This window comes from Pipistrellus hanaki (genome assembly GCF_964339955.1).
Source record: "Pipistrellus hanaki genome assembly, chromosome: 2".
NCBI classification, from domain to species: Eukaryota; Metazoa; Chordata; class Mammalia; order Chiroptera; family Vespertilionidae; genus Pipistrellus; species Pipistrellus hanaki.
In genome coordinates this window covers 61,245,404-61,272,737 of record NC_140504.1, presented here as the reverse complement: position 1 = coordinate 61,272,737, position 27,334 = coordinate 61,245,404, and the positions used below count along the sequence as shown (strand labels likewise).

At 47.8% G+C, this 27,334-nt stretch overlaps 2 protein-coding genes across 5 annotated transcripts in view; one reads left to right on the top strand and one right to left on the bottom strand.

The window, feature by feature from the left end:
• BOC (BOC cell adhesion associated, oncogene regulated) overlaps positions 1–10,301 on the top strand; it is a 76,502-nt gene extending 66,201 nt beyond the window's left edge. The window contains exons 10-20 of one of the 4 annotated variants that reach the window (XM_084873972.1): positions 70–229; positions 571–705; positions 1,165–1,371; positions 1,727–1,908; positions 2,531–2,636; positions 2,927–3,049; positions 4,822–5,040; positions 5,707–5,960; positions 6,171–6,247; positions 7,132–7,325; positions 8,464–10,301. In XM_084873972.1, coding sequence (XP_084730098.1) covers positions 70–229; positions 571–705; positions 1,165–1,371; positions 1,727–1,908; positions 2,531–2,636; positions 2,927–3,049; positions 4,822–5,040; positions 5,707–5,960; positions 6,171–6,247; positions 7,132–7,325; positions 8,464–8,651 — 1,845 coding nt within the window. In that variant the 3' untranslated portion in view covers positions 8,652–10,301. Of the gene's footprint in view, positions 1–66; positions 230–570; positions 706–1,164; positions 1,372–1,726; positions 1,909–2,530; positions 2,637–2,926; positions 3,050–4,821; positions 5,041–5,706; positions 5,961–6,170; positions 6,248–7,131; positions 7,326–8,463 lie in introns of all 4 variants that reach the window. The other 3 variants (XM_084873971.1, XM_084873974.1, XM_084873973.1) reach the window with 3 other exon arrangements.
• Positions 9,355–27,334, bottom strand: part of CFAP44 (cilia and flagella associated protein 44) — a 119,489-nt gene continuing 101,509 nt past the window's right edge. Inside the window, exons 30-36 of the mRNA XM_084873970.1 lie at positions 26,860–26,970; positions 25,470–25,600; positions 23,568–23,684; positions 21,730–21,931; positions 17,104–17,264; positions 14,259–14,393; positions 9,355–10,772 (exon numbers count right to left, since the gene is read on the bottom strand). Coding sequence (XP_084730096.1) covers positions 10,590–10,772; positions 14,259–14,393; positions 17,104–17,264; positions 21,730–21,931; positions 23,568–23,684; positions 25,470–25,600; positions 26,860–26,970 — 1,040 coding nt within the window. The 3' untranslated portion in view covers positions 9,355–10,589. The remainder of the gene's footprint in view (positions 10,773–14,258; positions 14,394–17,103; positions 17,265–21,729; positions 21,932–23,567; positions 23,685–25,469; positions 25,601–26,859; positions 26,971–27,334) is intronic.

Genomic DNA, 27,334 nt, shown 5'->3' with positions numbered 1-27,334 from the left:
TACAAACCACAGCCACCAAGAGCTCCCGGCCAGAGGCCGGTCCTTATAACCAGCCGCCTTCTCCAGCAGGTCACAAACGCCTCTGATGATTGGACCATCTCTGGCATTCCAGCCAACCAGCACCGCCTGACCCTCACCCGACTGGACCCCGGGAGCTTGTATGAAGTGGAGATGGCAGCTTACAACTGTGCAGGCGAAGGCCAGACAGCCATGGTCACCTTCCGGACGGGTAAGGGTCAGTCATTGCCCCACCTTGGGGTTCCCACGGGCCTGAGAACATCCTCCCAGGCTCAGGTGAGACCACCGCCCCCTTGTCCCACCACTCACCTCCCTTCCAGTGCCTGCCTCCTGAGGTTTGTGTGCCCAGGCTGAGGCCCCACCTCTCAGCAGGAGTGCCGCCAGCCAGCCTCTCTGGCGCCCCTCAGGCGGAGCGGAGATCAGACCCCACTTCCGCTGCCCTGCGTTACTTGCACCTCCTCCTCAGACCCCCTTGCAGAAAGCACTCTGTGGAGAGGGAGACCCAATACTGCGTGCTCCCTCCCTGGCTGAGCTCAACCCGTTTCTACGCAGGACGGCGGCCCAAACCTGAAATCATGGCCAGCAAGGAGCAGCAGATCCAGAGAGATGACCCTGGAGCCAGCCCCCAGAGCAGCAGCCAGCCAGACCATGGCCGCCTCTCCCGTAAGCCCCCAGCGGCCCCCAGGGGTAGGCATGGTGCTTTGCTCATAACCGGAACCAGGTCCAGAGCCTCAGGCTCATTGCTGCAGGACGAATGGGCTCTTGGTCCTTCCTGGTATCTCCCGACGGTGAAGAAGTACAGATAGAAACTTTTCAGATAAAACCCTGGAGTCCAGGACTGGCGTTACTGGCCCTGTGGGTGCAGAGGCAGTGGAGGGGAAAGCAGGTGGCCTTTGGCTCCTCCACACTCTGACCCGACAGAAGGATGGCTTCTGCCCACGGGGTTCCTCCTTGGAGAAGGCCACCTAGGTGATCCATCCAGGTGACCCCAGGACCACCCAGTGCAGCCACTGGTGGGGGGGAGGGAGAAGAGGCTGTAAGGAGGAACAGGTTCCTATCAGGAAGAGCCAAGTCAGGTTGCAACATGACCATCTTCTCACCTTGTCTTTCTCCTGCTCCTCTTCCCTCGTTGATGGTTTCCCTCAGCCCCGGAAGCTCCAGACAGGCCCACCATCTCCATGGCCTCGGAGACATCAGTGTTTGTGACCTGGATTCCCCGTGGGAATGGTGGCTTCCCGATCCAGTCCTTCCGTGTGGAGTACAAGAAGCTGAAGAAAGTGGGGGACTGGATTCTAGCCACTAGCGCCATCCCTCCGTCCAGGCTTTCAGTGGAGATCACAGGCCTGGAGAAAGGTAGTGGCCTGGCCACTGACCTACTGTTCCTGACCCCATCCCCCACGTCTCCCTGCACTGCCCCCTGGCCACCAAGAGGAGAACGGGAGCTGTGGGGGTTCTCACTGCGCATCCTCCACCCACCTCTAGGCTCCCGTGGACGCTCTCAGTGGTACCTCAGTTCCACAACCCTCCTCTCCCCCTTTCTGATGAGGGTGGGAAGTCTCATGACTCCTTTGGGGTTTGCTTTTGGGGAAGGTCTGCCCAGAAGACCCCCACACACACACCCCTGCCCAGGTCCAGGGCCTGAATGAACTGTGAGGAAGTCGGAAGGTGTTTCCCAGCTCCTGGGATCAGCGAGTGTCTCTCTCACCAGGCACCTCCTACAAGTTCCGAGTCCGGGCTCTGAACATGCTGGGGGAGAGCGAGCCCAGTGCCCCCTCCCAACCGTACGTGGTGTCGGGCTACAGCGGCCGCCTCTACGAGCGGCCTGTCGCGGGCCCGTACATCACCTTCACCGACGCCGTCAACGAGACCACCATCATGCTCAAGTGGATGGTACGTGGCCTTGCATGGACTGTGTGGGGATGGGGAGGTGGGCTGAGCTCATGTTGGGCAAGAAGGAACCACTGGTCTTCCCCAGCCTCTCCTCTAAGCCAGTGGTTGGCAAACGATGGCTCGCGAGCCACATGCGGCTCTTTGGCCCCTTGAGTGTTCTAACGCCAATTCTTCAAAATAGACTCGCCCAGGCCGAAAACTGACTTCTGCGCATGGGCCGCAAAGTTTCAATCGCGTGTACCCGCACATGGTATTTCGTGGAAGAGCCACACGCAAGGGGCCAAAGAGCCACATGTGGCTCGTGAGCCATTGTTTGCCGACCACTGCTCTAAGAGACCTCCCTTAAATGTGTCTGTTCATCTGTCATCATCCCCACCCAGGCAGGATCAGAGGGGACTTAATTCTTTGGGGAAATGGCAGTTTGCTTCTTGTCTCCAAAATCTGGGAGACCGCTGGGCTAAATACAGTGTTCGCCAGAGAGCTTTGGGGATGTCATCAGAAATGTCTGCCGGGGTCCCCCAGTGAATTTTGAACTCTAGGCTGGGGGAAATTCCCGTGCCCGCTGGCCACACCTGGTAATCCCTATGCTCCCCGTCAACGTGTTTCTTCTCTGTTCCCGAAGTACATCCCTGCAAGTAACAACAACACCCCGATCCACGGCTTCTACATCTATTACCGACCCACGGACAGCGACAACGACAGTGACTACAAGAAGGATATGGTGGAAGGTGAGAAACACTTTTGTGTGATTTGGTTTCCTCTGTTGGCACGGGGGTCTCGGTGTTGGTGAAGGTGTAAAGCCTGGGCTGCCGTGACACACCGCATCTGTGCCCCATATCAGTGGGAACACACTTGGGTTCATTCATAAACCCTCAGGGTTCCTTCCCATGGTGATGGGACAAGAGGTGATGGGGCCGTTCATGGCAGCAGCCCCGGCACCCAGCCCTGAGTCTGACTGCCCATGGAGACCAGGCAAACCAGATCCACATCCCCATGTGTGACTGGTTCTCTCCCCCAGGGGACAGATACTGGCACTCCATCAACCACCTGCAGCCGGAGACCTCCTATGACATTAAGATGCAGTGCTTTAATGAGGGCGGTGAGAGCGAGTTCAGCAACGTGATGATCTGTGAAACCAAAGGTGAGGTCTGTGGGTTCTCTGCCCGCCTCTGTTCCGTGTGCTTTCTCCAGAAAGACTCCTTATTTTCCAGGTACCCCTAAACTTTGTCATTCTTGATTTTTCATTTGCTTGTGCCTCATATTAAGTACGGATGGCTTGCTACATGAGGGCTACAGGAACCTGGGAACTCACTCACACATGAACTCATGGAGGGAACCCATTCTTAGGGTAGAAACTTTCTATAAGCACTTTATTCCTATGATAACATTTGATGCTAACATTGGTTGATGTACTTAATTAACTACAACCCCATGAGACAGGAAAGGAAATGATATACTACCTTGACCAAGGTCATGACGCCAGTTAGTGGTAGAGCAACATTTTAGGCCACATTTGTCCAATTACAAGCCCAGTCTCTTTCTCTGATTAAAACCTGTTAAACATATTTACCTAAGAATTTATTTTCACATTGGTCAAGTGGGTAAATATTGTCTCCTTTTTGCAAATACTGGAAGTATATAAAGCAGGTGTATTGCAAAGAACAAACTCAGGAGATCACCAAGGAATAGAGACAAGAAGATCCATTTCCCTTCATTGGCAACATCTCTCTCCACCTGTGCACTGCTTCCCATCTCTTAGCAAATACAGAGCACCTGCAGGGTGCACGCCTGCCCTCTCCTGTGGTGTACAGTGCAGTGAGGGGCAGATGCAGCCATGGCCAAAGCCCTGTATCGGAATGCCCAGGGCAAAGAACAGAGCCCTCACAAGGGTTTCACACCAGCCTTCTAGAAGGATTGCATCTTGGGTAACTTAGGAGGCGGCGGCTTAGGGGACTGGTCAAGCCTGCAAGCACCTCCAGGTGGTTACAGAACATGGGCCTGGAAGGAGGGGAGGCAGCCCTGTGGGCTGTAGGAGCACCATTGTTGGATTTGTTTGCTGAGCAGGGTCACTGGTGACTATGCAGGACTGGGCTGAGGGGTGAGAACAGGGTGTGGAGTACAGGTGAAGAGAAGGGATGGGTTTGGGCCTCTTTTCAGAGGAAATGTCTTTAGGTTGAAATCATGGGCACAGATGAGAGCCCACAGAGAGTGCCGACCGACAGGGACCAGAGAGACCTTCCAGTGTCTGAGGAGAAGCCGGGAAGGAGGGAGCGGGAGGAGAGATGCGGAGCACAGTCAGAGGCCGGGGTACAGCGGAAGGCTACAGTGTCAGAAAGCGGAAGGCTACAGTGTCAGAAAGGCCAGGGCATGGCCGAGAAGAGGGTTAACAATGTCTGATGCACCTCGATAGCAAACCTTGAGGAGTTCACCATCCTATCCTGATACCCTGGAATCAGCGTTTCCCAGATATCGTCTGCCCCAGGGAGTCCCACCCAACACACCTCTCCTCCTGCTCTGTGGCTCAGGCTCCTGCCTCATCCTATGCATCCTTTGCCCTGCCTGGAAGGGCACGTCCTTGGGTGAATTCTTTCTTCCCCAGTTCTTCTGCTTTCTTCCCGAAGTTCCCCAGCTCCTCTTTCAGGAAACCCTACCCCCTATGGCCCAGAGTGCCCAGCCTGGCTCCACGCTTGGCTCACGACCTCTGGTTGTGTTTCGAAATACAAGGTTCAGTTCTCAGTGGCACCACGTTTCACGTGAGATGCCAAGGTCCTGCTGAGCTGGGACACCATCCTCAACCGATAGAAGGTTCCGAGGCCCCATTTCCCACACCCAGGGAGTCGGGATGTTTGTTGTTTGTTGTGAAAGAAATGTCAGGGAAGCAGATGCTGATGGGAGTTTTGTTCACAATTGCAGCTCGGAAGCCTGGTCAGCCTGGCGGATTCCCGCCCCCAACGCTGGCTCCGCCTCAGCCGCCACCCCCCGAAACCATGGAGCGGCCGGTGGGCACGGGCGCCATGGTGGCACGCTCCAGCGACCTGCCCTACCTGATCGTCGGGGTCGTCCTGGGCTCCATCGTCCTCATCATTGTCGCCTTTATCCCCTTCTGCTTGTGGAGGGCCTGGTCCAAGCAGAGTGAGTGGCGGCCCTGCCCCCCACAGGGGAGGAGCCTGGGGAGGGAGGGAGGCCTCTCCCCAGGGCAGGATCAGAGGTGCCTGCTTCCCATTCGCTGGGGCACAAGCTCCTGGGCCCCCAGAGGGCTCAGGGAGAGTCACAGGACACCCAAGACCTGAGCCCCTCCTCTCAGCTCTCGGACCCTGGCAGGTGGAGGGGAGTGTGAAGAGAAGGAGTTGGCCCCTCTGCATCTCAGGAGCTCGGGACTCTTCTGGCTCCAACTCCCTTTCACACCGAAGCTGCCGCTCTATGTTCACACTTACCACCTCTCCCCTCCAGGGCTGCCCTGCACTCCTCCCCCCCCTTCACCCCCCACTACGCAGCACACCTAGTCCCCCTGGCCTCCCCTGACTATTGTTCCTCGTGTTTGCTCACCTCCTCCTCCTCCTGGACATGTGCCCCTGTACCTCCTCACCCTCATCTGCGCTGCAAAGGAAGTCCAGCTGTTGGGGAGAAGTGGGGAGCATGAAGAAGCGAGGGAGAATATCCTCATCTGGAGGGCGGTGCCAGCTCCCTGCCGCCCTGACCTGACCCTGTGGTCAGGAGTTTCCTGAGGTCCCTGTGGGGCTGTTTCTAGCTGCCAAGGCCCCCGTGGCCTCAGCAGACCTCTGTCCTTCTTCCTTCCAGAACATACAACAGACCTGGGCTTTCCTCGAAGTACCATGCTGCCCTCCTCCTGCCAGTACACCATGGTGCCGCTGGGAGGACTTCCCGGCCACCGCGCCCACGGGCAGCCCTACCTCAGCAGCAGCAATGGACGGGCCTGTGCCAGCGGGGGGCATGGGAACAGGGACTGCCCCGCCACTGCCATGGGCCACCCAGGCATGCGGCCTCCGCAGCACTGCCCAGGGGAGCGGCACTGCCCCGGGGAGCGGCCGCAGGTAACCGCCCTGGGTGTGGGCGAGCAGGTGCAGCCGCCCTGGGAGGAGGGGGAGGTTGGCGCCCCCCGGAGAGTTCCTCCCTCCGGCCCCTAGGCCTGGGCTGCCACTCGGAAGCATCCCTTAGTCAGGAACAGCTCGTCCTGCTAGAGGATGGACGGGAACCTGGCCGGACCCCCACATGACCTTGCCATCCCCCTTCCCTTTGAGCAGCAGAACGACACCAACCCCCTCCGGAGGCAGACTGTTCCTGGTGATGGACACGATGCCCGCAGTGCCCCGCCTCCCAGGTAACAGGCCGCTCGTCTCCATCTCCTATCTCCATCTCCGTCTCCCATCTCCGTCTCCCATCTCCGGGGCTCTCCCTTTAGGCCACATGTGTCAAACACAAGGCCCGCCAGGCCTTGCAATGTGGCCCGCACCGCACTGTCATCACTGCACTCCGCTGTCAGTTTATGACATTGTCAGTTTATGACTGTTCAGTAAACCATTCGGCCCGCGATTTAGGCTGGATTTTAGATTTTGGCCCCTTCTCTGATTGAGTTCGACACCCCGACTTTAGGCCCTCACATTCAGCACCAGCCACTGAGAGGCGGTGCCAGCTTTTCAGGATCCTTCACGCTCCTCATTTCTTCCAGTGTTTCCCAAACTTGTGACATATGTGTACCCCTTCTATAATTTTCGTAACGCTGAGTACCCCTCATACTCATGAGAGCGTAGAATTAGGCTCAGCTAAGCACGGTGCAGTGCACATCCTCACCAAACTCCGGTGCAACGCGTACCCCCACCAAACTCTTCCTGTGTACGGCCTGCTCCACGGGCCTCTCCCCCAGGAGGGGCTGTGTTTGCGGTTACGGCCTTTCTGCTCTGGAGCATGGGTCAGCCTCTCAGAACCTGCCCCTGCGTGGCGGGCTGCGGGCCCAGGCACTGCTGGCTTTGCCCAGACGCCCAGACGCCACATCTTCTAATGCACTTAGGACTTGCATGGGATACAATGGAGAGAAACTAGAACGACCTGTAGAAATGGGGCGGCATCCCTCAGTGCTCGTCAGGCAGCCATCCCTGCCCGTCGGAGCCCTGTCCCATCTGTGGTTCTCAGAAGGAAGCAGCCGGTGGTGGGGACGTGGGCCCACCCTGCCCACACCTCACCTCCCATCCGGCCTTGTGCCCGCAGGGGAGCCAGGGCCCGCCCAGATGAGGTCTCTTTCCTGTGCACACCGCCCGAGGCCTCAGCGTACCAGCAGCTGCAGGCCCACCAGGACAGCCGCGCCCTCCGGGAGCAGCCTGCCCCTGCCGGCCAGTCCGGAATGAGGAGTGGGCCCCAGAAACCTGGGATGGAAGCGACATGGGACCCTCTTTTTCACCCAGGTTCGTGCCAGGGGCAGGGCAGGACATTAAGGAGGCTGGAGATAACGGGAGGCAGGAATCCACAACCCAGAAGTGCCTTGGAGGAGGAGGAGGAGGGGGCGCTGGGGAGAAGTCGTTGAAGGGGGTGCTTGGGAGGGAGCTGTCCACGGCTTTCATCAGGAGAGACGAGGAGGGAAAGGGGTTGCCACCCTCCCTCCTGCCCAAAGGCCTAGCAGACGTGCAGGGGCCTACGGGTCGGGTCCTTCTCCGTCATCACAAACCTCATCCTCACAGACTAAGGAAAAGGTTGAAACAGGTTTGGCTCAGTGGATAGAGCATCGGCTTGCAGACTGAAGGGTCCCAGGTTCGATTTCGGTCAAGGACCTGTACCTTGGTTGCGGGCACATCCTTAGTAGGGGGTGTGCAGGAGGCAGCTGATCAATGTTTCTCTCTCATCGATGTTTCTATCTATCCTCTCTCTTCCTCTCTGTAAAAACTCAATATATTTTTTTAAATAATAGCTTTTATAAAAAAGAGAGAGAGAAAAGACTAAGGAAAAAGACACCATCCCCTTTCAGAGAAAGACGTTTTTTGGTCTCTGCATGAAGGCCATTCACAAATTCCTGCTGCCTCTCATAATAAGAGGCGTTCTCTAATCGCTCCAGAATACCCTGCTTTGTTGGGTCTTGTCTCTTAATTAAGGACTGAGGTTACATCAGTCATTAGGGAGCCAAGTTCCCAAACCATCGAACGCTCTGTGCTCAGTGCCCACCAGCCCCCGCTCTGTCTTCCTTGGGCCAGTGTCTTGGAAATCAGTGGATTCTTGGGTGGGTGCCGGATGCTGCAGAGACTTCGGTCATGTTTCTTAGCCTCCATGGTGTGGATGTGGGTCCTCGTGCAGACCCTCAACTCTGCCTCTGGGAGATGGAACTCACCTCCTAGAGCCAGGCCCAGCGCCACGATGTGGGATGGCCTCCCCTGGGGGAATGGACTGTGTGTGTTTTGGGGGGGGGGGGGGGGGGAGAGGGGATCCTGACCGGAAATCGCCTTGTCGTGGCTGTAGGTTTCTCTCTCCTTTTTGGCCAAGTGTGACCAGTGCCTCTGAGCGCCGCTCCCTGGTCAGTCAGGATGTTCATGTTCCCGTTCTCTCTCCCCGCAGGGCCCCCGTGCTGCTTGGGCCTGGCGCCGGTGGAGGAAGTGGACAGTCCTGGCACTTGCCAAATGGGCGGAGGAGAGTGGTGCCCCCAGCACCCCACGGGGACCCACAGAGGACCAGAGCCCGGGAGGCAGCTCTCCCCCAGCCCACCAGTGCACATATCTTTTGAAACACCACCCCCCATCGTTTAGGCAGAAGCCAGGATCCCAGAAAAAGACTATATATTATCGTTTTTAAAGAGACAGAGGAAATCGGTATTTATTTTTCTATAATAGCCATATTTATATATTTATGCACTTGTAAATAAAATGTATATGTGTTTTTATAATTCTGGAAAGACGTAAGGACTCCTGCCCGTGGAGATGTGAGAGGTTAAAGAAGCCACCGCGTACCAGGAGCAAACCAGGAACGAGGAACACGGACCGGCCAGCACCCAGACAGAGGAGGCAGCTCAGACCCTCTGCCCCCGCCCGGAAGGCTGCAGAGGCCCCCGGAGCAGCTGCCCCAGGGAAGACTCCCGCTCACTGTGCGTGAGGAGGGTAACGCAGCGGCCGTGGGGCGCACAGGCTGCAGACACCTGTGAGGACAGCCCGCTCGGGCGCCCAGGGCCAGGTCTCAGGAGAAGCCCGTGAGAACAGACTCAATGTGTATAGTACCATAAGCATTAACAACCCTTCCAGAATCAATAATCTGCGGCAACATAGCTCTGTAAAAACAAACACTGTAACTTCTAAATAAATGTTTAGTCTTCCCTGTAACCTTCAGCTGAGTCATGCGTGAGTCAGCGTTTTCCTTAGAGGTTAGGACTCAGTCTCGGAGTATCTGAAGAAAATACCCACTTGTGATGTTTTCAGATCAAGAGACGAGATCTGGAAAAGATGGATGCTTCTAATGTTTTGTTGTCTGTAAAGCCGGAATGTCGGTTGTGCTTTTATGAACGTGGAATGTGTTAGTAACTGCTGAGTCCAGGAGGGAGACAGTGTCCAGGAGGCGAGGAGAAGCAGAGTCAGTTCTCCTCCTGGCTGGACTGAAGGTAAAACTCGGGTCAAGGAATGAAACAAATCATTTCTATGGAGGTCTGTGTGTGCTGAAGACCAAGTATTTAGTTAAGAGTTATGCTATTACACAGGCGGTGTCTGATAAATTCACTTCCCTTCTTTCCAAAGATCCACCCACATTGCCAGAGGCGCTGACTTGCCGCTTGTTTAAAATCCACATTTACTTACTGCTTGCTGCCCATCCACAAGATCCTTACACCCGGGACTACATGGAGGCTGAAGTTTGTAAGGTCCCTTCTCAATCTCAGTAGAGTTGAGTTGCAGATGAAACGCCACTTGAGACACACAATCTCACTAAGAGGCATCTTGCCAAACCCTGGCTTCTCACTCTTGTCATGGATGATGAGCAAGACGGTAGGAAAGCCCCAGGACGGATGGCGGTCTAGAACAAGAGCTCCCTCTGCTGGCCAGAAGAAATAGCGTGCCAGCTGGTAGATTGGCTGTTACCTCCCCTATCTAGCCAAAGGCTAAGTTGGAAAAACTCATCAAGATGCAACATGATTTTCAGAAAAGCAGTATTTAAAAAATATCTTAAGAAAGAAAGTGAAGGACTATAAGCAACATGCAAATGACAGGAAAGGAGAAATAGAAGAGGTAAGAGAAATAAGATGTGACTTCAGACACAACCTGGGTGAGGGCCTGGGCTAATGCTCGCCATCTTCTTTCAGCTAATTCATAGGGCCCTCAGATCCAGGGTGCACCTCACCTTTAAACAGCGACAGAAAGGGGACCAGCTAACACTCTCAATGCTAGCCTTCCTTGCCAATGGCTAAACATTCAGATAAAAACACACAAACACAGATTTCCTAAAGCAAAACATATGAAAGATGCTTTCTTAGTGTGAGATACAGCCTTCTGAGACTTCACATTCAATCCAGTTGGTTCCAAACAAATCTGAAATGGCTCACCTCAATAACATGTTGGGTACTACATGGCTAGGTCTCGTTTTAGACTTTTAGACACATTTACTTTAAAATAACAGAATTGTTGCAGGAGACAACTTTTGGGGAATTTTATGTCAGAAATCTTGGGTGGATTTGAGGGGAGGGGGAAAAGTAAACTTAAAAGGCTTCATTCATCTGTTCTCCGATCCGGTGGAAACTTGATGGGTGGGAGGGTAATGCTGTTTTTCTTACGCAAAATAGCAATCTCATGCTTTAAGGCCAAAATCCTATCCGCCTGGAGTTGGATCAAGTTAGTGACCTTCTCTCTTGCCACAATATCTGCTCTCCGGGGGCCCTGGAAGGCATTGCCCTGTTGAAAGAAATCGTCTCCTTATTTGAAGCATCTTTTTGGATGTGAAAACATCTGTTTTTATATATTGGTTGTGAGTGCCGGCCTTGGTCCATTTAAAAAGCCATTGCTCCTTCCTCTAAGGGGCCTTCATTCTTCTCCTGAAATCCCACCATTAGAAATGTGTTCCTTTGCACTAATAAACAACTCTTAAAATGCAAGAATCCTTTAGGTGGGTAAGCCACCACTCATAGCTTAGATGGCTTATCACTGGAATCATAAAAGACAAGGTGCTTCCATTTTTTTATACAGCTCATAGTCACATTTTACTTCCCAAAAAGAAAATCATCTTTATGCCCTGCCCTAGCCAGTTTGGCTCAATGGATAGAGCACTGCCCTGCAGACTGAAGGGTCCTGTGTTCAATTCTGGTCAAGGGCACTTAACCTCGGTTGCAGGCTTGATTCCCGGCCCTTGTTGGGGCCAGGGTAGGAGGCAGCCAATCAATGAGTCTCTCTCACATGGTTGTCTCTCTCACATTCATGTTTCTCTCCCACTCCCTTCCATTCTCTTTAAAAATCAATAGAAAAATATCCTCGGGTGAGGATTAACAACAACCAAAAATCACCTGTATGTCCTTATCTGATTCCATCCCCTGACCAGCCAACTCCTGCTCACACTCCAGACCTCACTTTTAGGGGGGCCTTCTTTGCCCCATGGACGAAGCTAGGGTCTCCTGCTCTGTGTTCTATCAAAACACCCTGTGTCATTGGAATCATCAGAGTGCACCATTTAAAATGTATGACATTTGACCACTTTTTAACCTAAAAGTGGCAATTTGTTATGGTCCCACCTAAACGTTTGATATATTTCTTGGGAGATCCTGGATCTCACCACTGTGCCTAGTACTCGCCCTGGAACTTGTTACCTAAGTAGATGCTCAATAAAATTTGAACATGAGCTAAAGGGCGGGACATTGCCACCCAGCTGGTATGTACTCTCTGCCTGGCACTTCCTTTAATCCTCACAATAACTCTGTGAATTCAGTGGTGGTGCTCTAGTTTTACAGAAACTGGGACAGAGACGCATGAACAGGCCCAAGTGATTATATTATTAAGGACCGGAAGCAGGGTCATAACCAGGTTACCTAGAGCCAAAAGCCCATGATTTGTCCATTACCCTCACTCATGATGCAAATAGGGGTTATCGTTACCCAATAGCTTCTCTCTTGCCTGCCTTCGCTTTAGAGGCTGGGAAAGCTAAACACCAACATTACCCTGTTTCTCCACCAGCTAGGGTTGGCTGATTGAATATAAGCAGGAAACCGGTGCTTTCTTATGAAGGCACAGAAGGGGCTGGCATGTGAATGTGAAACATAGACCTGACACAGCTGTTCTGTGATTCTGAGAAGAACTTCAAAGAATCAGAGAGGCCGAAACCGGTTTGGCTCAGTGGATAGAGTGTCAGCCTGCAGACTGAAAGGTCCCAGGTTCAATTCTGGTCAAGGGCAGGTACCTTGGTTGTGGGCACATCCCCAGTAGGGGGTGTGCAGGAGGCAGCTGATCGATGATTCTCTCTCATCGATGTTTCTAACTCTCTATCCCTCTCTCTTCCTCTCTGTAAAAAATCAATAAAATATATTTAAAAAAAGAATCAGAGAGACAATGGCCCCTAATATCACAGATCCACTAAATCAAACCCCTTAAGTCACCTCTGGACTTCTTGTTCAGTGAAAAAAACAAAAAAAAAAACAAAAAAAACAAACAAAAAAAAAAAACGAGCTCTATTTGTTTAAGCTACTTTCAATGGGGCTTTTCATTACCAGCAGCTAAATGCTTGTACCAACTCCCCAGTCATTCCATGCAGTCATGTCACTTTAAAGGCACCTTAATTTTCCCTCATTCTCCTCACCATATCCAAAAGGTTTTTGACTACTCTTACTTGGAAGTTTCTTTTGACACTAGCTTCTCACCATCTACATCCCAATTCATGCCTTGACTGTTGTAAGAACAATCCAGCCAGCTTTGGAGGTAGACCTTGTTTTAAAAACTCACTTCCTGTGCATTAGCTCTGAGAGCTTAAGCAAGTTACTGACTTCTCTGAGCTTTGGGAAGTAGTGTTTTGAAGATTAAATAGATATCCTGTGTCAGTGGTCAGCAAACTACCTTGGTTTGCTGCTCTGTTGACTAATGAGTTTGTCGACCACTGGGATAGGGGCTTAATCACAAGGAACAACAACAGCCTGTAATTATTGGAATCGAGAGTCTACGTTAGTGGTCAACAAACTCATTAGACAACAGAGAGGCAAACCTTGGCTCGTGAGCTGCATGTGGCTCTTGAGCTGCAGTTTGCCGACCACAGTCCTATGTAAAGAGACTGCATATGTAAAGATATACTGTAAAGATACACACTGTAAAGACATACAATATTAATTTTCCTATCCAACTGATCTCCTACCTCCAAACTCTTCCCAATGTATCTGGACTTATCAAAGCACATCAAGTTAACAAATGTTTACTGACTGCTTATTCTGCTTATTTGGGCATCAACTCTCTCAAACACTGCCTTGATTTTCTACTCAAGTGGATAAAGGGCCCTCAGTCTCCTGATTCTAAGCTTCCTCTCATATCTAATGTCCACTTACAAGCTTTCCAAATCCTCATACTCATTCTCTGTGGATTAACCATATTCTTTCTCCTTTTGGACTTGGACTTAGACCAGAGATCTTAAACTCAAGCATCGGAGTCACCCGGAATGCTTGTTAATGTGGTTTGATGCCTGACCACCCCCATCCCCAAGCCCCCAGCTTCTGACTCAGTAGATCTGAGTTAGTTCTAACAATCTCCCAGGTGATACTGATATGCTTTCTTCAGGGGACATACTTTGAGAACTCCTGGCTGAGGCCACTCCCAGGTGCTTAAAGAAAACCAAGAGAAACAATAGGCAGTTTTGCACAACCTATTGTAAGAATATGAGCTATAGTTCAGAATATGTGTTGGGTCCCTGGAGGGCAAGACTTGAAGGGTGACTTTTATTAAATAAGTAGTGTCCATCACACATTAAGGAACACTGTGTTAGGCTCAATAAATATTATAAAGAGCCAGTTGAAAGCCCAATGAAGGAGCAAGTGCTTTAGTGAGGCAGCATGTGAGAGCTCACAAGTCAAATGGAAGGAGCAGATATTGGAAATGGATGTTAGGCACCAAATTCGGGTAGAATATTAGTATTATTCATACCTAAATAGCCTTATCGCTCCAGGGCCCAGGGAAACCCCATAGACTAGCATTCATGTAAGTAGATGGCCCCAAGATGCACACAATGAAGCTAGTTCCTCCAGCTCCCTGTGATGGGGCCAGTGTCACATGGGTGTTCTCAAGGACCGGGCTGAGGCGAGAAGCAGTCTATTAGTAACATCAAGGTTTGCTGAAATGCCAGCACTGAAATTCCCATGAACGCCACGGCTACAGAACTTCCCCGTGCAACAGCGGGTGGGGAGGAGAGCAGCATACCTGCTGGTTCTGGAGCGTGTTCAGCCGAGAATCAAGCTTCTTCTTTTCAATACACAGATCGTTCATCTGGTGGAGCTTTCTGGTGTGTTCTTTCGTCTTCATCATCAGTTCCCAGCGCACTTGAGCAATCTTTTCCTACCAGGGCAGGAAGATGCAGAATGGATGACATGAATGAGAGGAAATAGAGAAAAATGAATGTGCAGATTTGATCAAAGCCATCAGGCAAACAAAGTGATGTGCACATGGAGAAATATAACCAGAAGTCAGTATGAAAACGCAGCCAGAAGCAACTCCATGGGGTCTAGTCTGACTACAGAAAAAATAAGAAGACTGTAGGTGTGATCAAAGACAAAAGTAGGCAAACTAGGACAGGCTGAATTAGTATGCAGACTGAGTGCTGGTATTAACTACTAGTTAAAAGGGGGAACAATAATTTAAGCAGAAAACTTTCAGATGTTCTCTTACTGCTCCAATAAGTTATTTCAGATTGCACATATCCTGTCCAGCATTCCCCTCATGGAGACCAGTCCCATCACATGAGCACCAAGTCGTTTACTTCTTTAAGCACAGTGGCAAATCTTGGATAAAAGGAGGATAAGACAAGAGAGCACTGGGAACCTCTCCACCTCACCTCAACAATAATTTGTTCTGAATAACTTTCAACTGATGAAATTGGACAGTCAATTGAAGAAGTCATAATGACTTGTAGGCTGTGAAATCACCATAAAAGCTCCTCTCCTTGAATCGGGCTGTACCCGGGCACAGCCTCACCTCATGCTCCAGGAATGGCACAGGCATGGACATCTTCTAAGGCCCTGCCAGCTAACTAGTCCACATTTTGTTATAAAATTTGTTACTCAGAGTTGAATAATTCCCAGATTGTAACAGCATGTAAAACATTATATAGAATAACACAATTAGGACCCTCAGAGTATAGCCGTTCCATTTCTAACACTGTTAGAGCATTTATACATGAATGTTGACCTCAAAATGAAGCCTTTCTGTAATCATGCCATTTTGCCATCATATTTACATGCATCCTGGACCCCAAACTCCGGTGTTGGTGCCTTCACCTCAACATAGACTAGTTGCTCCAACTAAGTGAATGGTAAGGAAGCTGAGATAGGCTTAAGGTGAGAAGCTCCCACTGGGGATTGAGCCCACAACTCGGGCATATGTGCTGACCAGGAATCGAGCCGTGACCTCCAGGTGCATAGGTTGAACATTGGCTTAACCACTGAGCCCTGCTGGCCAGGCCAAAGTTACACTTATACATATGTTTCTTCAGGTTTGCATTTTCTTATTTTAATAGTATAATATGTTAATTTGTGGTTTAAACTTTTCAGAACTTTGAATGAAATCAATAAGCAGGGACACCAACTGTGTATACACTGCTAAGGCCCTCGACCTCAGTGGCTTCATTTCCTGGAACAGAGTACAAATCATTGGAACTAAATAGAGATATTGCCTCAGAGACAAGATAAAAATCACAGGTCATTGGAGCTGAAAGTGACCATAGAAGCCACTATGTCCAACCCCTCATTTTATAAAAGAGGAACACGAGACAAAGAAAGTTTGAGGGACTTTCTTGGGATCTGAGATGACTATGGAAAAGCTTATTCTGAGAGTTAATGCAACATGCCATCCCTCACCTATTCTGTAAGAACAATTCCTGTTCATGGTCCATTTCTATCAAAGAAGAGCTTTGAAACTACTGAAACAAGAGGTTACAATCAACTCAAATTACATATTATTGATAGGGTTTTGCCACCAAACATGAGAATTAGAAGACATAAATGCTTAGCACATGTCTAAAGCACAGGCCTTAAAAGAATATTAGAAATCAATAGTTTGTTCTGAATAACTTTCAAGGTCTAATTTATTAACAATGTTATTCTAACTATTGAAAACCCAGGTAATCCTTCCCAAATTTCATTTTTTTAGATGTCCTTTTTCTCCTGATCGTAAAAGGAATTCATATATATATATATATATATATATATATATATATATATATATATGTCTAATATGCTAAGTGTCTGACCCAATGGCCAATAGCTTCAGTTGACTGCTCGACCAGTCGCTATGATGCACACTGATCATCACGGGGAAGGCACTTCAACCAGTAATTTAGCTTGCTACTGGGGTCTGGCCGATGGGGACTGGGCCAGACAGGCCGACACACTCTGGAGCCCTCCCATAGTCCTTTCCCGGCCAGCTGGCCCCAATTGCCCTACTGGAGACTGGGCGACCCAGCCCCAAATGGGACTGAACATGCCCTAGAGCTCTTCCACAGTCCCTCCCTGGCCCCAATGGGCCCTGATTGGGACTGGGCAAGATGGGCTGGACACACCCTGGAGCCAACCTCCCCAGCCTCTAAAATATTTCTTCTAATTAATATCCTTTCAATGTGCACAAATTCATGCACCAGGTCTCTAGTCTATTATAATAAGTTTGTAAATACAAGCACAAATGAAGAAAATATCAAGTAGCCATAACCAAAAAAAGTCAAAGATAATATTGGTAATATTTTTAAATACAATATATATGTATATATTATTATATAGCTATAATATAGGCTTACATATTAAGATAATATTATATATACACAATTTTTTTATCCTGCATTAGACCATAAGCATTTTCCTACTGAATTAAAATTCTTTCCAAAACATAAAAAAGAAGATCAGAAGTTCCCAGTGGAGGGGTATGACGGACGGGGAAGTGGGGCTCACAGACCGCCTTCGGCTGTACAGAGGCTTCGCAGGAACCACATACAGCTCTCTAGGACTCCTTGCCTCCACCTAGACTGGACTAAAGTAGGTCAGGTGCCCTCCGTTCTTACCTCCCACTCCTTTATCTCCCTGGCATTCGTTAGCTCCTTTCGCAGTTTCCTGATCCTAAGCTCCTCCAGTGTTGTATTCACAGAAAGCGTCTGAAGAGCTGCGAGGTCTATCACGCGGCCGAACTTGCTGATCATCAGGTCTCGGACAGTTTCCTCCATTTCTGAAAGAAGACAGTCACCCCCAGGCTGCTGAACCTCTCCCACTGCCACCAAGTGAACAACACCAATAGCAAGAACATCCTCGGGAAGGGCTTTCGTAAGAAGACGGAAAACGGCGTTGTTACCAGTTGCTTTTTCCTCTGTAACTTTCTTCGCTTTTAAATGCCCATTCCCGCATTATCTGTTAACCTACTTCAAGACCTTGTGTAAGCCCAGCTGGTGGGGCTCAGTGGTTGAGGGTCAACCTATGAACCAGGAGGTCCGGGTTCAACAGACTCGTCTTCCCCACTGTCTTACGCAACCTGACTGCCCCTCCTCAGACTGCTGATGGACTCCCACTAAATTATAAACACTGCCATTTGTAAGCCTTTTGTTATTAATCTCTATAGCATTGGTGTTAAGAATATAGTGGGCATTTAACAAAGGTTTCCATCTTACTCCAAATAAAAATGGAAGTCTGGCGGTGTTTCCCAGGCCCTGCATGGTCCATCCTTCCTGCCGGCCGTTGGCTCTCCCACTTCCTTCCTCACATCTCGCTCGTTGTTTACTCCTTTGCATCTCACACATGCCAGCAGGCTTGCTCCCATCATCCCACAGCCTGGAAGCTGTTTCCCTAATAGCTACCCGCTTCACTCTGTCCAGCCCATTTTCTGAAAGCAAGTGGGAGACCCATGGAAGACACGTCCAATACACTCAGCTCTAAAGGTGTAACAGCAGGTGCTGGTCCTCCAGCCGGGAAGAGCCACACCGTACCAGGCACGTCACTTTTGCAGAAAGCTCTTCCCATCCTGCTAGGGACTTCACGCTGGCTTTCCCAGTCCTTTTCAGTGTGTCTTTTAAATGACTATCTCCAGTTGACCCGTAGTGTATTTCACTTGTGTTTATTGTCTTTCCCCCATGTGGGAATGCTGGGACACCTGGGCAAAATCCATCTGTGGGTTCTGAGTGCCTCAAGAAATGTGATCTTGTAACGAGAACTTCTCAGTCACAGACCACCTTCAAGTGTAGCCCGAAGGCCCTGGGGTGTGACGCGATGCAGTTCTGTGGTAGAGTGGAAAGTGTCTTCAGGTGTCACGGTGATGGTGGAGTTGTCACAGTGTAAGTGGCTAGGCTGCCATTTGGCACAGACCAGGGAGGGCTACTTATTTCTGTTCTGTGTGCAGAGGGACACCATCGATGTGTGTGATGCGGTGGCCATGACAACCAGTGTTGCAAATGGAAGGGTCAAACTAGTTGCCCAGCGTGGCTGGCCTATGGCTGCCCCTTGGCTCCCCTCCAGCTAGCCCCATCTGAGGGGGTAACCTCTCCCATGGCAACCTCAACATGGACTCTGGTCCTTGCCACACCCCTATGGAGCCAGCCTAATGCCCTTCTGACTCCATCAGACCAGCTAATTTTCACTGGGGACATCAAGGCTTCTGGAACATTCGCCACCCACCTTCCCCATGTCTGTGAACTGTGCCCTCCTTGGAATGGAGGAAACGTAACCTTCCAGCCCCACGCCCCAGACTCTTTCTTCTCTCCTTCCCCGGGAGGGTGGGAGGAGGCCTCCACACACCAACGGCGGGTCTCTCATCACTGGTTATGGGAAAGGAACTCACTCTAGTTTCATACTCAGAACCAGGAAATCAGTCTTTAGCCAAGTTCACAACTTGCTTTCAGAAAATGGCCTGGAGGTGAGAGAAACTAAAAGTCACTGAATAAAACTCCCACACCAAGGAACTATGTTTTATTTTATTTTATTTTATTTTATTTTATTTTATTTTATTTTAACTAACACTCCGAGAGTGTGATATTTCGTTTCATTTTCTTCACACATTTTCCCAAACTTGATTTACCCAAATTGAAAGAAGCTTCCTCATTTTTACATTTGTTTATTCCTTGGTTTGATGAATTGTACTTCCAAATATAACGAGCATTCATGGGCTACAGAAGCCAAAGGAACGTGAAGCATATGAGAAACACGAGTACCTCAAGGCTTACACCCGAGAGGCCTCTGTGTCCCTACCTCTGTGTCCCAAGTGGGTGTTATGCAAACATGGAGCCCTAACATGGACTTTTTAAATTTTATACTCCAGCCCCCAGGGAGGGCAGAGGCACCAGCACTGGGGAAAGTGGCCTCTACAAATCCAAGCAACCTGGACTAGATAACCACTATATTCTCCCTTTTTTTGGTTTTCTTTTTCAACTTCTCTTCAAAAATTCTATTTAATTGTAGCAAAACACACATGACAAAAAAATGATTTAAATGATACATTTTAAAGTGTACAGTTCTGTGGTATTAAGGTAGATGCTACAGTAATATTATTTTTATTAAAGCTGAAATACTTAATTTGTACACAAAGATTCCATATATTGGATGTTACCAAATTTTTTTTAAATATAATAATCTTTATACTGCATCTTATACTATCCAGTTCCAGATGGATTAAAAATGCAAATGTGAAGAATACTACTTAAAGAGGAAACTATAAAAAAATCTTTAAGACCTCAAAACAGAAAATTATTTCTTTTTAAAAAATGTTTTTATTGATTTGAGAAGGAAAGGGAGGTTGAGAGAGACAGAAACATCAATGATGAGAGCATCATTGATCAGCTGCCTCCTGCACGCCCCCCTACCCCCACCCCAGCCAGGGGATTAAGCCCACATCTCGGGCATATGCCCAGACTGGGAATTGAACCATGACCTCCTGGTTCATGAGTCAACACTCAACCACTGAGCAACACCAGCTGGGCAGAAAAGGATTTCTCAAACAATACAGACAAACACACACACAATGTACAAAGCACAAATTAATAGATGAAATTAACTATATTAAGATTTAAAATATCTATATCCCCAAAAGATACACTAAACAAAGTAAAAGGCAAGCCACAAATGAGAAGAGATTCAATGGACAAATAAAGGGTATAGAAAGAACTCCTTAAAATTAATAAGAAAATGATGAAAAAAGAAGTTAAAGATGAGTAGCATACATAACAGGCAAGTTACAGAAAAGGAAACACAAATAGATGTATGTAAAGTTGTTCAACCTCGCCAGAATCAAGGAACTGTGAATAAAAACCACAATGAAAGATAACTTAACATCCAGCAGGTTGGCAAAAGTATCAAAGCCTGATTGTATCAAACACTGATGAAAATATGAAGCCTGGGCAATTGTCATTCACTGCGGGGGCCGGCAGGGGAGCTAAAATGGTACAACTGCTTTGGAGGGCAATGTGGCAACAGTGAAGAGAGCTGAAAATGTACACAGCTCTCTGTTACCCAGGGGTCCCGTCCTGGGATTCACCACACACACACACACACACACACACACACACACACACACACACAACAACGTTTACTGAAACACTGCCTTGTAATGATGAAAAATTAAAAATACCTTAAATATCAACAGGAGACTGAAGAAATAAGTTATTTTACAGCCCTACAATGGATTATTATAATAGCACAGTGATTTTCAACCTTTTTCATCCTGCGGTACACATAAACTGATTATTGAATTTCTATGGCACACCAGAAATCTTATATTTTTTGTCGATCTGACCAAAAAATAGATATAATTTTGATTCATTCACATGGGACAGCTATTGCTGTGTTGGCTGTTGTCATTTTTTTATTTGGCAACCTAAGGGTGAAGAGGTAGGTATGCTGATTAAATAGTCAGAGATTGCATGGTTTAGAAATTCTTGGGGCACACCAGTTGCAAATCGCTGTAATAGCAGTTAAAATGAACAACTGTGCCGAAACCGGTTTGGCTCAGTGGTACAGCGTCTGTCTGCGGACTGAAAGGTCCCAGGTTCGATTCCGGTCAAGGGCATGTGCATTGGTTGCGGGCACATCCCCAGTAGGCTGTGTGCAAGAGGCAGCTGGTCGATGTTTCTCTCTCATTGACGTTTCTAGTTCTCTATCCCTCTCTCCTCCTCTCTGTAAAAAAATCAATAAAAGATATTTTTTAAAAAATAAAATAAAATAAAATGAACAACTGTTGTAGCAATATGGATAACTCTAAAAAAACTGGTTTCATACAGCGAACTGCAGAATTATATGAATAATATAGCATCACAGTTAAAAAGTATGTAGAGTGGTTTCATATATTGTGTGTGGACACACGCACATACATGTGTACTCGCCTGTACCTGATCATGTGGAAAGGGATAGCATAAAAGTTTCTTAAGCCTGCTCGTGGTACGTGGGTTATTATTGTGTTGTTCTATATTTCATTGTACATAAACCCTTTTATAACTCAGAGAAACCATTTCTATGATAAAAGGTGTATCCCTTTAAACTGGGACAGTGATCGCTGATTGGTGGGAGAGATGATAAGTAGGAAGATGAGAAGGTGCTTTTGTTCCCTCTTAGTTCTTTAGTTACTTACTGCTTTCAGTCCCTTGAGAGTTCCCTCTTATCAATAAATATGGCGTATCAGTCAATATTACCAGGTGATTGTGGGCTTTGGTACTCACTGTGTATAGTTTTGGACATCTCCCTCTTTTCCCGAATAAGCTGCTTCCGTCTCTCCCGCCAGTCCTTGTTGAGTTTCTGCTGCTTGGAGTTCTCCTCCTGGAGCTGCACGATGCGCCCTTGGAGCCGACTCAGTGATTGGTTAGAAAAGACCAGCGTCCCAGAAAGGTCGGCAGGTATTTCCCCAAATACCACGTACTCTATCTGACAAGACAAAAATCAAAGCAAACACCAAACTAAGTGTGCAGTCACAGAGAGCACGGGGGTGCAGCTCCTTCTGTTCTTGTTTAGGTCACTGTCCGTTGGCCTGGTGTTCTCCTCACCACTAAGGAAGGTGAAAGCAGGAGATTGCCTGCAGAGAATGGGCACGTTATATCCCTCCGGGGACGTCAGATTTGCCCACTCAGATCATGGCTGATGTCTACCGCACAAGGATGGGACAAACATTTCAGGGCTGGCATATTAGGCAAATTGCTACAGACAGCTGACTCAGTTTGTGTCAGGTGACACAGAGCAAATTACACCCGAAACATCGCTGAAAACAAAAATGACAAAACTGAAATGGTCCTAGTTAGGGCACATCGCCAGAAGGCAGGAAAAGACAATAATGCTGGGAAAATAGAAGGCAGAAAGAAATGAGGTAGAGAAAATATAAGATGGATTGACTCCATAAAGGAAGCCACAAGCACGAACCCACAGGAACTGAGCAGGGCTCTAAGGACAGGACACTGCGGACATCCTCATTCATAGAGTCAGCTGGGGTCAGAGCCAACTCAATAGCATGCAACACAGACACATCTATACTAATAAAAGATAATATGCTAATTAGGGCGGGCATCTTCCAGATAACCATCTGGACATCCTTCCGGACAAAGCCACAGAGGCTGCCTGAGGCTCAGGCAGCCATGGGGCTGCCAGTGGCAGCAGCAGCGGGGTGATGGGGGTGGTGCCTTCCCTAATTGGCCAGGTCACCTCTGGCAGAGGGAGGCCAGACTGCAGCTTAGGCTGGGGGCTGAGGCAGAAGTGGTTAGGGGCGATCAGGCGGCAAGGGGGGCAAGGTAGGGTTGATCAGGCCAGAAGGAGCCAAGGTAGGTACGATATAGCTGGCGGGGGAGGGGGGCAAGGTAGGGGTGATCAGGCCAGCAGTGGGGCAGGTAGGGGCAATCAGACTGGCAGGCAAAGCAGAGACAGTTAGGGGCTATCAGGCAGGCAGGCAGGCAAGCGTTAGAAGTCAGCAGTCCCAGATTGTGAGAGGGTGCAGGCTGGGCTGAGGGACCCTCATCCCCACCCCCATGCACGAATTTCATGTACCGGGTCTCTAGTGTATACATAAGGCTGATCCTGGGTTTTTCTTCCAAAACACTGCATTCTCTCTTTACCTGACAAAATATAATATTTTGTCTGAACTTTTAATATATTATAATTCAAGTGTAGTGTGGAGATGAACACAAAATGGGGGGAAAGAATATTTCCCTTTTATCTTGACTTTTTCATTAATGAGTGGAGATGAAGTGAAGATCATTCTTGCATTATTACTTCATGTCTATTTAAAGATGGTGTGAAAAGTGATATGAGTGCAAGATCCAACATTTCACCTGCCAAGCCACTTCACTCCTAAGTCCCAGGATCGCCATTCTCTAGACCTGAAATGATTCAACTGCCACAGCTGAACAGCAGGCCGCAGGGAAGCACACGTGCTTCGGTGTGACGGGCGTGTGTCATTCTACAGGGAGAATTCTCGGCCAGGGACTGCTCTTCTCCCAACCAATGACCCTGTGGAAAGGCCTGGGTGGGGTGGCTCTGCTCAGACAGAGGGGGGCAACCTCTCTGGGCCCCTCACCTGGTGGAACTTGAGCGGAATCACAACCAGAATTTCATTCAGCTGCTGCTGCTTCTCTCGTTGATAAGCCTCCAGGTCCTCCTCTGCTGCGTTCAGATTAGTTGCCACAACTTTGACCTGTGGGAGGCCCCAGGAGTGAAATGTTGACAAGATTCAGCAAACACATACCCAAGGTGGTAAATGAGGGCATCTTGGAAGAAGGAGAAGCCTGAGTAGGATCTGCTTTGCTGAGCTGGGATGAAATGGGTGATCCCAATTATAACTTAAGTCAGCCCAGAAATGTATGGTATGTTCATCCTAAGTCATGGCCTGCGCCACTTTTCCATCACTCCTGTGTCCCCAGAGCACAGAGGTCTGGTGAGTGTGAGCTCAGAAGACATGTCCTCATCTCCCTTCTCTTTTCTCGTGAAAAGCTGCTCTCTTAGTACACAGTGTCTTTGTCAGAATGGTTTGAATCTTGTTTGGTTATAGTGGGTTCAGTAACTTAAAGAAAAAAGCCTCTAAAGTGAGAAAACTACTAACTACAGTATTTCTGAAGCACATCTTCATCTCCTAAAAACTTGAACATTCTCCAAATAATTTCTTTTTTGAAAGAGGAGAAGCAATCTATCAAAAATAGTTCTGAATATCAATCAAGTTGTGATGTTGCTTTAGGAAAGATGACTAAGAGGGAAAATGAGCAGAGAAGGGAGAAATTAATCAATATAATTATACCAAAAGTTTAGCTGACTGGTCTCCAACATGGGATGCACACACCCCAGAGAGTTAAAAAGTGAAGAAAGAAAATATCTGAGTTTCTATTTCTATTTACTTTTATCTTATTCTTTTTAATTTCTCTCTTTGTGAATGTTTCATATTATACAGAATACAGCTGACCCTGAACAATGTGGGGGTGGGGGTTAGGGACACGGAGCCTGCACAGTTGAAAATCCATGTATAACTTAAGTCAGCCCTCCATATCCATGGGTTCCCAACCACCGATTCTGAATACTGTTTTCAATCAGTGGTTGGTTGGATCTACCTGGGGGTTTGGAATGGGCTGGGAAAAAAAAAATCTGTTATGCCAAAACTGGTTTGGCTTAGTGGATAGAGAGTTGGCCTGCGAACTGAAAGGTCCCAGGTTCGATTCCAGTCAAGGGTATGTGCCTTGGTTGTGGGCACACCCTCAGTAGGGGGTGTGCAGGAGGCAGCAGATGGATGTTTCTCTTTCATTGATCTTTCTAACTCTCTATCCCTTTTCCTTCCTCTCTGTAAAAAAAAATCAATAAAATATATATTTTTAAAAATCTGTTATAAGTGGACCGGTGCTATTTAAGAGTCAACTGTATATTGTTCAATAGTTCATAAATACAACTTATATATTAAGATACATTTATTATGTGGGTTCAAGCACCACACATTTATTTTTTACATATAGAAATATGTAATCAGCCGAAACCGGTTTGGCTCAGTGGTAGAGCGTTGGTCTGCAGACTGAAAGATCCCAGGTTCGATTCCGGTCCAGGGCATGTACATTGGTTGCTGACACATCCCCAGTAGGGTGTGTGCAAGAGGCAGCTGGTCGGTGTTTTTCTCTCATTGACGTTTCTAGCTCTCTATCTCTCTCCCTTCCTCTCTGAAAAATATCAATAAAATATATATTTTTTTAAATGTAATCATAAAAGTTTGGGAACCAATGATTTAGGTAAAGAAAATTCTATGCCTCCCTCCCCCCGCACCACCACCACCACCATAAACTGTGCTGGAAGGAAAAAAAAAAATCCTGGATGTAACATTTGAAGTGCTTCTTCTCTTCAGAAAAGTCCTACGTTATATCATTGCTATGAAATTGCAATGTTCTAGCTGGGAGGACAAGTAGCATGTTGAGGGCAGATAGATAGACCTGGAAAAGGCAGAGCATACTTTTTTGGACAACGTGTCAAATTCCTTCTTGAGGTTATCGAGAACTTTCTTCTCTTCAACTAACGCCTCCTCAATGTCGAGCCTTTTCTCTCGAAGCTGAAGAGCCAGTTCAAAAAGACTCACATCGCAATCTGAAAAGACAGGATAAAAGAGAAGCCCCATTTGTTATGGGACGTATTGCTAGTGTAAGTGTGGGCTTTGGAGCTTCAGAATTATTAATGTCCATTAAAGGGCCTAATTATCAAGGTTTCCTTATACCTGGGGCTCTATTATTCCAGGTGGAAACTATACTAGCCATGATAGGAATGACGGAATGAGCATTGATGTTCAGAGCAGTACTCTGAGCCAGGCTTTGTGCTAGGCCCTTTACGCACGTTATCTCATTCAAGGCTCATGGGCCCTGCACGGTGGAAACTACTATTTTCATTTTATCGATGAGGACCCTAAGGCTCAGAGCGGGCACATAGCTGACATGTGGCAGAATGAGATCTAAGTACAGTATCTCTGTATCAATTTCTGCTATACGACACTAACGGCCACATTTACCCACCCAGGTAACAGATAAAGAATGTGAAAATATGATAGAGCACTACAGTGGCATTCAGGAACCTTAGTTCTAACCCTAGTTCTATCACTAAACTAGCTGTGGGACTGTCCAAGCCATTGAATCCTGGTATAAAATAACGAACGAGGTGCAGTACAAGATTTTTTTAGCTCTCTTCCACTCATAAAGATTATGATTTTTAAGAAGACTCTTATTTTCAAAATCAAAACAAGATTTAAAATTTATTTGGAGTTAAACTTTAAAATTTGATTTATAATTTATATGAAATTAACTAGAAAAATAAATGTTAGACCCAATAGAAATTCTTTTTCTACTGAATCGTTTACCTACTGAAACTGTAGGAATATTGGTCTGGATGTTTCAGACTGGTTTCCCCAGTGAAAACAGTGACTATAAATTGCCAAGCATCTCCAGGAAACTGGTACAAACTGCCCTTACGGAACGGATTTAAAATATAAAAATGTGAATGGGTTTGTCGAAAAAGGGAGGCCTTTGTAAAAGCAAAAACATTTAAAAAAAAAAAAAAACTTTTGTTTCTCCATAAAATGAAACTTGCTACCTCATTAATGACCCTCAATCAACTATAGATTGTCGGCAGATCATTTGTCATTCATACGTTGCCGCCTAAAGAAATAGAAAATCAACCATCCAGAGAGCCCCCCAAAGTAATCATTAGACTATACTTTGAATGCCTTAAACCACGCTTTCCTTAAATGCCACTATGAAACAATTGAGAAGAAGAAAAGAAAAAAAAGAAAAAAGACCTTCTTGGTATGGTCAATTCTTAGTCACTTCACAGAGAACACCTGGTTTTATCCAACTTACTTGATGGGCAGATAGAATCATCAAAAACTTCATCTTCAGATGCAGACTCGTCTTCATCACTCTCCAAGCTGGATTCCTCCTCACTTGATTCCTCACTCTCCTCGTCTTCCTCTAGGGAGGGAGTAAAACATTGCTCATAAGCAGAAGTTCCTGTGTGAAGCTAAATCCCACATTTTAAAAATAAGGCATTTTTCAATGAGTAAGTCACTAGGAAAATAGCAGAGAAAAAGCAGGGGATTACTTCATATTTTCAGAAGAGTTTAAAATGGCTAAAGACACAGAGATCATAAACTCAAACTCCTGCAGAAGGTTTTGCAGTTAATTTCAATCCATCGAGTCACAGAGGATTGAGGCCAAGCAGTCAGATTGCCTCTGCTGGGACCCACCTAACACACAGTTGGTTACACAGGTCCACAAATCCCAAACCACAGTGCCCTCAGAGCAGAGAAGATTTTCACAACTCGTCTGAACGGAA